Source organism: Oncorhynchus mykiss, chromosome 8, assembly GCF_013265735.2.
Source record: "Oncorhynchus mykiss isolate Arlee chromosome 8, USDA_OmykA_1.1, whole genome shotgun sequence".
Taxonomy (NCBI): Eukaryota; Metazoa; Chordata; class Actinopteri; order Salmoniformes; family Salmonidae; genus Oncorhynchus; species Oncorhynchus mykiss.
In genome coordinates this window covers 82,800,006-82,814,641 of record NC_048572.1, presented here as the reverse complement: position 1 = coordinate 82,814,641, position 14,636 = coordinate 82,800,006, and the positions used below count along the sequence as shown (strand labels likewise).

At 44.9% G+C, this 14,636-nt stretch overlaps 1 protein-coding gene across 2 annotated transcripts in view; it reads left to right on the top strand.

Moving 5' to 3' along the window:
- The first annotated feature begins 606 nt into the window (after positions 1–606).
- The window catches only part of LOC110530782 (rho guanine nucleotide exchange factor 18), a 52,047-nt gene continuing 38,017 nt past the window's right edge, over positions 607–14,636 (top strand). Inside the window, exons 1-4 of one of the 2 annotated variants that reach the window (XM_036986533.1) lie at positions 607–858; positions 13,745–13,797; positions 14,146–14,258; positions 14,475–14,615. In XM_036986533.1, the coding sequence (XP_036842428.1) occupies positions 14,153–14,258; positions 14,475–14,615 (247 nt within the window). In that variant the 5' untranslated portion in view covers positions 607–858; positions 13,745–13,797; positions 14,146–14,152. Of the gene's footprint in view, positions 859–13,744; positions 13,798–14,119; positions 14,259–14,474; positions 14,616–14,636 lie in introns of both variants that reach the window. The other variant, XM_036986532.1, reaches the window with a different exon arrangement.

Sequence of the window (14,636 nt, the reverse complement as noted above, 5' to 3'; positions counted from 1 at the left end):
ACATTAAGTGTTTTGTAAGGATGGGAAATTAATGCTGCACAAAAATGGGTTGTTTTCCATATTATTTGACCAAGAAAAATATTTAATTTGATGTGGATGTTTTGTGTCTTTGTCCATAACTTTGCATCTTTTGATGTAAATGTTTGAGGACAGGTTTTGTTCTCTCTGGATTCCATTATAATTTTTAAATATTTTTTTTATTTTACCTTTATTTAACTAGGTAAGTCAGTTAAGAACAAATTCTTATTTACAATGAAGGCCTAGGAACGGTGGGTTAACTGCCTGTTCAGGGGCGACTGTGACTGACATCACAGACGGTTTATATATATATATAATAACAATGCCTATCTACATTAATGTAAAACAAAAAAAAAATACAGCGAAATGGTTGTCTCTGTAACAGGTCTAGCAGAATTAATTTGTGGAATGTGTTGCGTTCATGAAATAAACGAACAACGTCTCCCAGAATGCTAAGAGAAGGACTGATACTGGAGCGTATTCATTACGCCGATTGTGTTACAAAACGATTCTTAAACGGAAGCAAACGGAACGAAACGGGGAGGGACCTACCTGAATTTATTCAATAGAAACTCTCGTCTTAGTTGCAAAACTGTTTGGACTAATGATTACACCCCTGGCTCCTTGATCCAACGCTGGACGGGAATTTTCATTGCTTCATTTTTGTTGTTGGATCACTTGTCGCATAGGAAGTGTTACTTCCCACAGTGAAATGTATGTAGCCAATACAATTGTATCACTTTCCACTGGAACTACGTAGCAGCAGATACAAAGTAAACTTCTTTTATTTATTTTTATTTTACCACCGCTCGTGTTGGGCTCGAGTTGATCGAGAATGGGGTAAGAATTGGTCGAGCGGTTTGATGGCGTATTTTTGTCGTTTTATCTTTTACAGGGAAAGGACATACTTATTGTTGATGTACTCCGGCCAGGTTACAAAGCCTACAGTATGTGAAACTGGCAAAGTACATTGTTGTTCGGTTAGCTAGGTGCTACAAAAACGTTATAAAATTGGAAGCATTTGATAGCTATAATTGTAACTCATTAACTTTCCGAAAATTCCACATGTATTTTGCTAACTATGCTTTACATACGTTGTACAAACAAATGTCAAACCTTAACGCAACATTCAACCTTTACTGCAATTTGAGACTTATACGGTTGTCTCTCCAAGAAAGCTTAGATGTAAACATACACCTACTTCTCTACATACTCTACTGAGCAGAACACCTGCTGTTTACACTCCTGACTATTTCCTGTAAGTATTTAGTCAGCCACCAACTGTGCAAGTTCTCCCACTTAAAAAGATGAGAGGCCTGTAATTTTCATCATAGGTACACTTCAACTATGACAGACAAAATGAGAAAAAAAATCCAGAAAATCACATTGTAGGATTTTTTATGAATTTATTTGGAAATTATGGTGGAAAATAAGTATTTGGTCAATAACAAGTTTCTCAATACTTTGTTATATACCATTTTTTGGCAATGACAGAGGTCAAACGTTTTCTGTAAGTCTTCACAAGGTTTTCACACACTGTTGCTGGTATTTTGGCCCATTCCTCCATGCAGATCTCCTCTAGAGCAGTGATGTTTTGGGGCTGTTGCTGGGCAACACAGACTTTCAACTCCCTCCAAAGATTTTCTATGGGGCCAAACACACCGGGCGGTGTGTTTGGCATCATTGTCATGCTGAAAGACCCAGCCACGTTTCATCTTCAATATCCTAGCTGATGGAAGGAGGTTTTCACTCAAAATCTCACGATACATTGCCCCATTCATTCTTTCCTTTACGCAGAAAAACAGCCCCAAAGCATGATGTTTCCACCCCCATGCTTCACAGTAGGTATTGTGTTCTTTGGATGCAACTCAGCATTCTTTGTCCTCCAAACACGACAAGTTGAGTTTTTACCAAAAAGTTATATTTTGGTTTCATCTGACCATATGACATTCTCCCAATCTTCTTCTGGATCATCCAAATGCTCTCTAGCAAACTTCAGACGGGCCTGGACATGTACTGGCTTAAGCAGGGGGACACGTCTGGCACTGCAGGATTTGAGTCCCTGGCGGCGTAGTGTGTTACTGATGGTAGGCTTTGTTACTTTGGTCCCAGCTCTCTGCAGGTCATTCACTAGGCCCCCCCGTGTGGTTCTGGGATTTTTGCTCACCGTTCTTGTGAGATCTTGCGTGGAGCCCCAGATTGAGGGAGATTATCAGTGGTCTTGTATGTCTTCCATTTCCTAATAATTGCTCCCACAGTTGATTTCTTCAAACCAAGCTGCTTACCTATTGCAGATTCAGTCTTCCCAGCCTGGTGCAGGTCTACAATTTTGTTTCTGGTGTCCTTTGACAGCTCGTTGGTCTTGGCCATAGTGGAGTTTGGAGTGTGACTGTTTGAGGTTGTGGACAGGTGTCTTTTATACCGATAACAAGTTCAAACAGGTGCCATTAATACAGGTAACGAGTGGAGGACAGAGGAGAATCTTAAAGAAGAAGTTACAGGTCTGTGAGAGCCAGAAATCTTGCTTGTTCGTAGGTGAGCAAATACTTATTTTCCACCAAAATTTGCAAATAAATTCATTAAAAATCCTACAATATGATTTTCTGGATTTTTTTTCTCATTTTGTCTGTCATAGGCTTCTCTCATCTTTTTAAGTGGGAGAACTTGCACAATTGGTGGCTGACTAAATACTTTTTTGCCCCACTGTAGGTGAAGAGGTTTTACACCTGTTCAGTCACTGTGCTGGATCCTGCCTCTGTGTTGAATACAGTACAGAACATGACATTAGAAAGACAGATATTGCGCATTGTTCCTCTCCTATAATTATTTGTATTTATTGAACCTTTATTTAACTAAGGCCAAGTCAGTTAAGAAAATATTCTTATTTCCAATTACGGCCTACCCCCGGCCAAACCCGAACGGTGCTGGGCCAGTTGTGCGCTGCCCTATGGGACTCCCAATCACGGCCGGTAGTGATGCTGCCTGGATTCGAACCAGGTTCTGTAGTGATGCCTCTAGCACTGAGATGCAGTGCCTTGGACCGCTGCGCCACTCAGGAGCCCCAAGGTCAATGTGTTCTCTCTAACAAAACAGTAACATTCCATATATTCTCTCTGTTTCCATGGATTATGGCCTGTCCTGTCTCATGATCATTGTGGACCTTGCTAGGAGACCTGACACCTCTCAGATGGCACTTGAAAGTGTGTGTGTGTGTGTGTGTGTAAAAACTCTGGCCAGGCCAGCCATCAGGGAGGCTGTTTTCCCAGTCTGTCCCTGCAGAACCCCTGATGGGAGCAGGTCACATGATTATAATTAGGCCTAGATAGCTGGGCTGGGCTGGGCCACTCAAGATCATTCACCCACATCATTCTTCCCCAGCCTGAGGATTTACACTCTCACCATGAGGATTCGCTGCCACAGTCCACACACACAGAAAGAGACCAAGGGAGGGAGAGACCGGGGGAGAGTGGCGCAGCAATCTAAGGCACTGCATCTCTTGTGCTGGAGGCGTCATTACAGACCCTGGTTCGATCCCGGGCTGTATCACAACCGGCCGTGATCGGCAGTCCCATAGGGGCGGCACACAATTGACCCAGGGTTAAGGGAGGGTTTGGCCGGGGGTAGGCCGTCATTGTAAATAAGAATTTGTTCTTAACTGACTTGCCTAGTTAAATAAAGGTTAAATTAAATAAAGAATACAAAGAGAGAGAGACCTGCAGAAATATACTGTGTGTATAATGCAAAACCCCAAACAATGCACACAGACCAGAATCAGGACTATAGCCACTAGTTATCAAAATACAGAAAAGAGCTGTTAAATGCCAACACATTCCACCACAAAGCCCTCACATACAGAGATATGAACCTAGAGAAGTGTCCTCTAAGCCAGCTGGTTCTGGGGCTCTGTTCACAAACAAACCCCACAGAGTCCCCAGGATAGAAACGCATATGAGACCCAAACAAATTATGAGAAAGCAAAAAGATAACTTTTTGAGAAACTGGAAGGAATCGACCAAAAAACAGAGCAAATTGGAATGCTATCTGGACCTAAACAGAGAGTACACAGTGGCAGAATACCTGACCACTGTGACTGAACCCAAATTAACAAAATCCTTGACTATGTACAGCATTGGAGGCTCCTCAGAGGAGGAAGGGGAGGACCATCCTCAGTTAATTTCAGAAAAATGTAACTGAAACATTACAAATGTTATCCTTTTTAGATAAAACTATACTAAGTATATTCACGTCACCAAATCATTGATTAAAACACACTGCAATGAAGGTCTACAGTAGCCTCAACAACACTCTAGGGTAGCACCATGGTGTAGCTGGAGGACAGCTAACTCCTGTCCTCCTCTGGGTACATGTCCACCCAATCGAAGGATCAGAGAATAAATCTAGTACTGAAAGCATAAGCTAGCTAGCCCTGCAGTGTATAAAATGTCGTTGACTCAAAGAGAGGGAAAGACCATAGTTGAACAGGTTTGAAGCGAGAGAGATTTCAGATTTTTTTTCACTTAGCTTGCTAATGCAGCTTGCTAGTTTAGCCTACTCAAACAGAGAGGAATGCCATGTTAGCTAGCTGGCTTTGGTTATCTAACACTGGAACATTAACAAGTAAAGGTAACCTTTTGGTTTTATTAATTTATTGTCACCGGGGCCTGCCGGTGTAACTGATAAACTGCTTGCTGACTGTACACTGTACTGCATGATTGTAGCGGGTTTACTAACACGTTCTAGTAGCTATGTTGCCTTGATGTTAGCTAATATGGTGACAGTATTATGATATGAAGCTTTGGCTTGGAAAGGTATTTTCGCCTGATCACAGACAGCTGATGTGTTGTGCACTGAAGTCCACAAACGAAGGGAAAAGGTGAGAGGAGGAGGTTGCGTAGATGTGAGAAGGAATTATCCAACCATCTAAGTGATCATGCTGTTTGTACGTGTCTGCTATGAAAGTGAACTGTGTTTGCGTGTGACCAGGGGTGTATTCATTCCGCCGATTCTATTGAAAAACGTTTCTTATACAGAAGCAAATGGAACGAAATAGGGATAAATGGGGAACTGAATTTGTCCAATAGAAACTCTAGTTTGCAACTGTTGGACTAATGATTACACCCTACATCAGCTAGATGAAGGCAAGTTTGTGCAAGGCGGTACCGAATGTGTCACTGTCTGTCAACTTTATTACAAAAACATTATCTCGACCTGTGCACCTGCGCTGTAAACTTTCATTCATACTGTAGGCTAGGTTGTAGCAACCTCATAATGGGTACAGGGAAATTTGAGTATCATGTCATAGCCTAAACATCTCGATGTTACATTGACCTGGGTGAATGGAATATGAATGACAGTCATCCAATATGCTGTAATAGAAATCTTCCTCCCTCATTTTAAATGGCACAGACCACCACTGATGTACAGACTCAGTGAGCACAGCCTTGCTATTGAGGGAGTCTGCCGTAGGCGGTCCTGACTCTCAAGAGAAGACAGGCTATGTGCACACTGCCCACAAAATGAGGTGGAAACTGAGCTGCACTTCCTCACCTCCTGCCAAATGTATGACCACATTACAGACACATATTTCCCTCAGATTACACAGACCCACAAAGAATTTGAAAACAAATCAAACATTGATGAATTTCCGTATCTGTTTGGTGAAATACAGCAGTGTGCCATCACAGCAGCAAGATTTGTGGCCCGTTGCCGGAAAAGAGCAACCAGTGAAACACAAACAACATTTCATACTTCAACTACTTGCACATTGTTACAACACTGTACATAACCAATAATATAACGTTTGAAATGTCTATATTCTTTAACTTTTGTGAGTGTAATGTTTACGAGAGAGAGAGAGAGAGAGAGAGAGACTGTGAGAGAGACTGAGAGAGAGAGGAGACTGTGAGAGAGAGAGAGGAGACAGAGAGCGAGAGAGAGGAGACTGTGAAAGAGAGAGGAGACTGTGAGAGAGAGAGAGAGGAGACTGAGAGAGAGAGAGAGGAGACTGAGAGAGAGAGAGAGGAGACTGTGCGAGAGAGAGGAGACTGTGAGAGAGAGGAGACTGTGTGAGAGAGATGGAGAGAGTGAGAGGAGACAGAGAGAGAGGAGACAGAGAGAGATGGAGAGAAGGAGAGAGAGAGAGGAGACTGAGAAAGAGATGGAGACAGAGAGTGTGAGAGAGGGAACAATAGAAAGAAACAGAAGGGAGTAGGAGAGATACTGTAGCTAGCTACTGTTAATCAGTAAACAGTGTGTCAAGGCCCCTGCCATGTGGGCATGAAGGGAGCATGTTGAACATTTACTAACTAATTGGAGTGTGCGGACTGTTATCAAAAGCAGTCATTATTGTAGGTGAGGGTAAACACAAAAACACTGTTTACACACTACTTTATTTTGTGTGAATGTTAACACACCATTTGTGGAAAAATGCTTTTAGAGGCTTTCGTTAATTCCCCTGGACCAGGCCAACACAGTGTGTATTTCCTGATGGGGTTAAATCAGCATTTTTGGACATAACGAAGGGTGTTCCACAGGTATCGATTGTTGGCCCGGTTCTTTTCACTATTTACATTAACAATATTGGTCTATCTGTAAAAAAAACAAACACAACTTTCACCTGTGTGCACATGACACTTTGCTGTATGTCATCGCCCCCCAGCTGACCAGGCTCTATCAGAGCTTCAATCTACCTTCATTACCCCCCCAAGCTGACCAGGCTCTATCAGAGCTTCAATATACCTTCATTGCCCCCTCAAGCTGACCAGGCTCTATCAGAGCTTCAATATACCTTCATTGCCCCCCCAAGCTGACCAGGCTCTATCAGAGCTTCAATCTACCTTCATTGCCCCCCCAAGCTAACCAGGCTCTATCAGAGCTTCAATCTACCTTCATTGCCCCCCCAAGCTGACCAGGCTCCATCAGAGCTTGAATCTACCTTCATTGCCCCCAAGCTGACCAGGCTCTATCAGAGCTTCAATCTTTCAGTCAACATTCTTACCGGTTATTTAGACTATGGTGATGTCATCTATATGAATGCATCTGGCACCATATCGAAGCCATTGGATGCAGTTCATCATAGCGCATTGCGCTTTATTACGGATGACAGGTTTAGTATACATCTTTGCATTTTGTATCAGAAAGTAGGCTGGCCCTCTCGGAAGTCTCGTGTATTGATGCGTTGCGCTCGTCTTGCATAAACTTCTGCCCTACCTTACTTTATTGTTATCCTTCAGACGTATACCAGACCCGGAGTCAGAGATGACGAACCCTAGAGATCCATTCACCTAGTTAGGTCAATCTAATCAGTGTATTCTGTGTGTTTCGGAGTCATCTTTGTCCGCCTGGAGACAATCTATCTCAGATTCGAACTTAGAGTCACTGTAATTAATCTCTGAAAGTTGGCTCTGTTTGGCAGTGGGAAGTTCCCTCCCTACCAGATCTGGAAGTTGCCCTGGTGAAAGTGGGCTCTGTTCGGCAGTGGGAAGTTCCCTCCCTACCAGATCTGGAAGTTGCCCTGGTGAAAGTGGGCTCTGTTCGGCAGTGGGAAGTTCCCTCCCTACCAGATCTGGAAGTTGCCCTGGTGAAAGTGGCTCTGTTTGGCAGCGGGAAGATCCCGCCCTACCAGATCTGGAAGTTGCCCTGGTGAAAGTGGCTCTGTTCGGCAGTGGGAAGTTCCCTCCCTACCAGATCTGGAAGTTGCCCTGGTGAAAGTGGCTCTGTTTGGCAGCGGGAAGATCCCTCCCTACCAGATCTGGAAGTTGCCCTGGTGAAAGTGGCTCTGTTTGGCAGCAGGAAGATCCCTCCCTACCAGATCTGGAAGTTGCCCTGGTGAAAGTGGGCTCTGGTCGGCAGTGGGAAGTTCCCTCCCTACCAGATCTGGAAGTTGCCCTGGTGAAAGTGGGCTCTGGTCGGCAGTGGGAAGTTCCTTCCCTACCAGATCTGGAAGTTGCCCTGGTGAAAGTGGGCTCTGGTCGGCAGTGGGAAGTTCCCTCCCTATTAGATCTGGAAGTTGCCCTGGTGAAAGTGGGCTCTGGTCGGCAGTGGGAAGTTCCCTCCCTACCAGATCTGGAAGTTGCCCTGGTGAAAGTGGGCTCTGGTCGGCAGTGGGAAGTTCCTTCCCTACCAGATCTGGAAGTTGCCCTGGTGAAAGTGGGCTCTGGTCGGCAGTGGGAAGTTCCCTCCCTATTAGATCTGGAAGTTGCCCTGGTGAAAGTGGGCTCTGGTCGGCAGTGGGAAGTTCCTTCCCTACCAGATCTGGAAGTTGCCCTGGTGAAAGTGGGCTCTGTTTGGCAGCGGGAAGTTCCCTCCCTACCAGATCTGGAAGTTGCCCTGGTGAAAGTGGGCTCTGGTCGGCAGTGGGAAGTTCCTTCCCTACCAGATCTGGAAGTTGCCCTGGTGAAAGTGGCTCTGGTCGGCAGTGGGAAGTTCCCTCCCTAATAGATCTGGAAGTTGCCCTGGTGAAAGTGGGCTCTGGTCGGCAGTGGGAAGTTCCCTCCCTAATAGATCTGGAAGTTGCCCTGGTGAAAGTGGCTCTGGTCAGCGCTTTTAGTTGTTTTGCGCTTCTCGTGTAAAATGATCTCCACAACTCCTTAAAGGTGGATGCTAGAGGACATTTTACTGAATGTCATTTCATGTGATTTGTGTTTTGTTTTAATGTTTAGTGTAATTGATGTTGTATTGCTGTTCATGCAGGGCTCGTCTGTTTAAAAAAAAAAAAAGGCCTTGGTGTCAGCATGAGTCCCTGCCTTAGTAAAGGTTAAATGAACAAAAAGGCCTTGGTGTCAGCATGACTCAGTAAAGGTTAAATTAACAAAAAGAAGAATGCAGGGCACATTAGTCACTGCAAACAGTGATCCGTGTTTATCCACTTGTTTCTACCACTACTTCACTGCAGGCTCTGGCATGACAGGTTGATAATACAATATAGTGGTGGGGACTGACTTAGTAGAATTTTAAAAAACATGAGCTGCCACACGCCGCTGGGATCCTTGGCTGACTTGCTCGTCTAGTTCTTGTTCTGACTAACACAAAAGGGGCTAACCTGTATTTCATGCTCCACATCTTCTCCCAGTCTTCCCCTCCCTGTTCCTCCCTTCCTACCCTGTGCACTATATATAGGGAATAGGGCCTGGGAGGACAGGGTAGGAGGGGAGGAACAGGGAGGAGAGGACTGGGAGTAGGTGTGGAGCATGACATACAGGTCTGGCAGAACACGTGTTGTTTTAGCCTCTCAGCCTTAGTGATCTATCTGACAGAGCAGTGTTGTTTCTTAGCCTCGCAGCCTTAGTGATCTGTCTGATAGAGCACAGTGTTGTTTCTTAGCCTCGCAGCCTTAGTGATCTGTCTGATAGAGCACAGTGTTGTTTCTTAGCCTCGCAGCCTTAGTGATCTGTCTGACAGAGCAGTGTTGTTTCTTAGCCTCGCAGCCTTAGTGATCTGTCTGACAGAGCAGTGTTGTTTCTTAGCCTCGCAGCCTTAGTGATCTGTCTGACAGAGCACAGTGTTGTTTCTTAGCCTCGCAGCGCTAGTGATCTATCTGACAGAGCACAGTGTTGTTTCTTAGCCTCGCAGCCTTAGTGATCTGTCTGACAGAGCACAGTGTTGTTTCTTAGCCTCGCAGCCTTAGTGATCTGTCTGACAGAGCAGTGTTGTTTCTTAGCCTCGCAGCCTTAGTGATCTGTCTGACAGAGCACAGTGTTGTTTCTTAGCCTCGCAGCGCTAGTGATCTATCTGACAGAGCACAGTGTTGTTTCTTAGCCTCACAGCCTTAGTGATCTGTCTGATAGAGCACAGTGTTGTTTCTTAGCCTCGCAGCCTTAGTGATCTGTCTGACAGAGCACAGTGTTGTTTCTTAGCCTCGCAGCCTTAGTGATCTGTCTGACAGAGCAGTGTTGTTTCTTAGCCTCGCAGCCTTAGTGATCTGTCTGACAGAGCACAGTGTTGTTTCTTAGCCTCACAGCCTTAGTGATCTGTCTGATAGAGCACAGTGTTGTTTCTTAGCCTCGCAGCCTTAGTGATCTGTCTGACAGAGCACAGTGTTGTTTCTTAGCCTCGCAGCGCTAGTGATCTATCTGACAGAGCACAGTGTTGTTTCTTAGCCTCACAGCCTTAGTGATCTGTCTGATAGAGCACAGTGTTGTTTCTTAGCCTCGCAGCCTTAGTGATCTGTCTGACAGAGCACAGTGTTGTTTCTTAGCCTCGCAGCCTTAGTGATCTGTCTGACAGAGCACAGTGTTGTTTCTTAGCCTCACAGCCTTAGTGATCTGTCTGATAGAGCACAGTGTTGTTTCTTAGCCTCGCAGCCTTAGTGATCTGTCTGACAGAGCACAGTGTTGTTTCTTAGCCTCGCAGCCTTAGTGATCTGTCTGACAGAGCAGTGTTGTTTCTTAGCCTCGCAGCCTTAGTGATCTGTCTGACAGAGCACAGTGTTGTTTCTTAGCCTCGCAGCCTTAATGATCTGTCTGACAGAGCACAGTGTTGTTTCTTAGCCTCGCAGCCTTAGTGATCTGTCTGACAGAGCAGTGTTGTTTCTTAGCCTCGCAGCCTTAGTGATCTGTCTGACAGAGCACAGTGTTGTTTCTTAGCCTCGCAGCCTTAGTGATCTGTCTGACAGAGCACAGTGTTGTTTCTTAGCCTCGCAGCCTTAGTGATCTGTCTGACAGAGCACAGTGTTGTTTCTTAGCCTCGCAGCCTTAGTGATCTGTCTGATAGAGCACAGTGTTGTTTCTTAGCCTCGCAGCCTTAGTGATCTGTCTGACAGAGCAGTGTTGTTTCTTAGCCTCGCAGCCTTAGTGATCTGTCTGATAGAGCACAGTGTTGTTTCTTAGCCTCGCAGCCTTAGTGATCTGTCTGATAGAGCACAGTGTTGTTTCTTAGCCTTGCAGCCTTAGTGATCTGTCTGATAGAGCACAGTGTTGTTTCTTAGCCTTGCAGCCTTAGTGATCTGTCTGACAGAGCAGTGTTGTTTCTTAGCCTCGCAGCCTTAGTGATCTGTCTGACAGAGCACAGTGTTGTTTCTTAGCCTCACAGCCTTAGTGATCTGTCTGATAGAGCACAGTGTTGTTTCTTAGCCTTGCAGCCTTAGTGATCTGTCTGACAGAGCAGTGTTGTTTCTTAGCCTCGCAGCCTTAGTGATCTGTCTGATAGAGCACAGTGTTGTTTCTTAGCCTTGCAGCCTTAGTGATCTGTCTGATAGAGCACAGTGTTGTTTCTTAGCCTTGCAGCCTTAGTGATCTGTCTGATAGAGCACAGTGTTGTTTCTTAGCCTTGCAGCCTTAGTGATCTGTCTGATAGAGCACAGTGTTGTTTCTTAGCCTTGCAGCCTTAGTGATCTGTCTGACAGAGCACAGTGTTGTTTCTTAGCCTCGCAGCCTTAGTGATCTGTCTGATAGAGCACAGTGTTGTTTCTTAGCCTTGCAGCCTTAGTGATCTGTCTGATAGAGCACAGTGTTGTTTCTTAGCCTCGCAGCCTTAGTGATCTGTCTGACAGAGCAGTGTTGTTTCTTAGCCTCGCAGCCTTAGTGATCTGTCTGACAGAGCACAGTGTTGTTTCTTAGCCTCGCAGCCTTAGTGATCTGTCTGATAGAGCACAGTGTTGGTTCTTAGCCTTGCAGCCTTAGTGATCTGTCTGATAGAGCACAGTGTTGTTTCTTAGCCTTGCAGCCTTAGTGATCTGTCTGACAGAGCACAGTGTTGTTTCTTAGCCTTGCAGCCTTAGTGATCTGTCTGATAGAGCACAGTGTTGTTTCTTAGCCTTGCAGCCTTAGTGATCTGTCTGATAGAGCACAGTGTTGTTTCTTAGCCTTGCAGCCTTAGTGATCTGTCTGACAGAGCACAGTGTTGTTTCTTAGCCTCGCAGCCTTAGTGATCTGTCTGACAGAGCACAGTGTTGTTTCTTAGCCTCGCAGCCTTAGTGATCTGTCTGACAGAGCACAGTGTTGTTTCTTAGCCTCGCAGCCTTAGTGATCTGTCTGACAGAGCACAGTGTTGTTTCTTAGCCTCGCAGCCTTAGTGATCTGTCTGACAGAGCACAGTGTTGTTTCTTAGCCTCGCAGCCTTAGTGATCTGTCTGATAGAGCACAGTGTTGTTTCTTAGCCTCGCAGCCTTAGTGATCTGTCTGACAGAGCAGTGTTGTTTCTTAGCCTTGCAGCCTTAGTGATCTGTCTGATAGAGCACAGTGTTGTTTCTTAGCCTCGCAGCCTTAGTGATCTGTCTGATAGAGCACAGTGTTGTTTCTTAGCCTCGCAGCCTTAGTGATCTGTCTGACAGACGTTTACGTGAATGGTTCGCTGCACAGATAGCACAGCGGTAATCAATCTGCTATTTACAAGGCTAATTGTTTCTTGATGTACTGTACTGCAGGAAGTAACCGTGTCTGTCTGGGTACTTAACCTCTGGCTCACCTGTTATCGGGACTCTGTCTTTATTACCCAGCTACTACCCAGTATTACACACACACACACACACACACACACACACACACACACACACACACACACACACACACACACACACACACACACACACAGACATATAGCAAGTGGGTTACTTTTCTCTACATTACTGTAGAGCACACTAGAGTACAGTATACTGTACTGTACTGAACTCTTCTGTGATGTCCTGTCCTATCTTGTGAAACATAAACGTCTATGATTGATTGGTTCTGGTCTGGTCTGGACCAACCAAATGTGGTCTTGTTTGGGGGCCGAGTTCATTAGAAAAATAGCCCGTGTGTAGAATAATACCCAAATATGCAAAAAAAAAAAAAAAAAAAAGGATATTGCATATTTCTACCTTTTTTTTGTGTACCTTTTCAGGAAACGTCACCTTGATGAGAATAATATTAATATCCATCATTATGCATTTTTTGTGTAGTACAGATCACGGACCCATGGTGTAATTCTGTTACCGGATGTACATCCACTTCATCTACTGTAGTTCAATAACCCAAAATATATTTGTTCAAAGTCCAGGTGTGATGTCATAGCTGACAGCCAGTTCTTTCTGCAGATTTCTTGACATCTTAAGTTTTTTGGTGGAAAATGCAAAAAATGCACAAAAAAAAATAAATGAATATGATCTTTCTACCACATATTTGATGTACGACATTTGTTTATGAAACATCTATGTAAGTCTTAAAAAAGTGTTTATGAAGGCTTCATTAAGTTTATTTCATTTCTTGCAATTTAGTTGACAGGGACAGTGCACAATATCCAAAGTTAGTAGAAGTATTTTTCCTATGTCCTGCTATGTCTTGTGCGAATGCTCATTTTCTCGCTCTCTTTCTCGCTCTCTTTCTCGCTCTCTTTCTCGCTCGCTCTCTCTCGCTCTCTCTCTCTTTCTCTCGCTCTCTCGCTCTCTCACTCGCTCTCACTCTCTTTCTCTCTCTTTCTCTCTCTTTCTCGCTCGCTCTCTCTCGCTCTCTCTCTCGCTCTCTCGCTCTCTCACTCGCTCTCTCTCGCGCTCTCTCTCTTTCTCTCACTCTCTCGCTCTCACTCTCGCTCTCGCTCTCTCTCTCTCGCTCTCTCTCTCGCTCTCTCGCTCTCTCTCCTGTCATGTGTCTCATCTGTAAGCCTCTCGTGCCGTCAGTCTGTCAAACCAGTTTTCTCTTATTTACCTTTTTAGTTTTCACACCACTGCCTTTCTTTCTGTTCTGTGACATAAAACCGTCTGTCAGGATTCAACACCATCTGATCCTCTCTTCCTGTCGGGTGGTTTTGTACACAGGCTTTTGATCGTTCCAAGAAATCAACAGTAGAAACAAGTTTCACACGACCAAGGTGAGTCGATCTCTCTGTATCCCGATGAACTGCCCTTCTGAATATTATGTTAATGTAAATATGTCTAAACATGTCAAATTTACAGCAGGCCACAAAAAAATAAAACTGTGTCTTTACATGAAACCAGACTACCAGGACAGTGGAATTGTGACCTGGCCATGTTTCTACTCAATAGCTTTACAAGTTAGCATTTAAATAATCTCTCTCTCTTTTTTATCTTTCTTTCTTTTGCTCTCTTCTTTCTTTTTCTTCCTTCTTTCTTTTTCTTTCTTTCTTTTCTTTCTGCGTTTCCGCCACATGAACTCCACTGCTAACACCTTAGTCCCATCCTGACCTTTAACCTCTAAGATAACACATGGATGACCTGGATGCTGTCAGAGGACTGTCTCCCCGGCCTGCTCCTCCTCCTGAGGACTCGGTGTCCCTCTCCACGTCCTCCACAGACACCATCAACTTGGAAGGTACGTCACCTGGTTGCTTGCTGTAATAATAGGGGAATCTGAGCTAGAGCCTAGGCATTACTTTGGAGAGCTAATGCAAGTCTCCAGGTCTCAAATCAAGTGGGTGTGGTCAACCAAACCACCTTCATTCCAATATGGCCGTCACCCATTTCATTGTTGATGCCCAACAGATGACCAAGTGTTATTAAGGCTGTGTGTGTTATTGGGTGTGTATAGATGGCCACTACTCTGCCCTACGAGCGGAGCTGGAGGCTGATGCTCAGGACTTGGAGGGAGAGTCCTGGAGTGTTGCTGTGGACCAGCAGCACATAAACAGCCTCCACCAAGACGCTGTAAAGAGGCAAGATGTCATCTACGGTAAGAACATACAGTACTGGA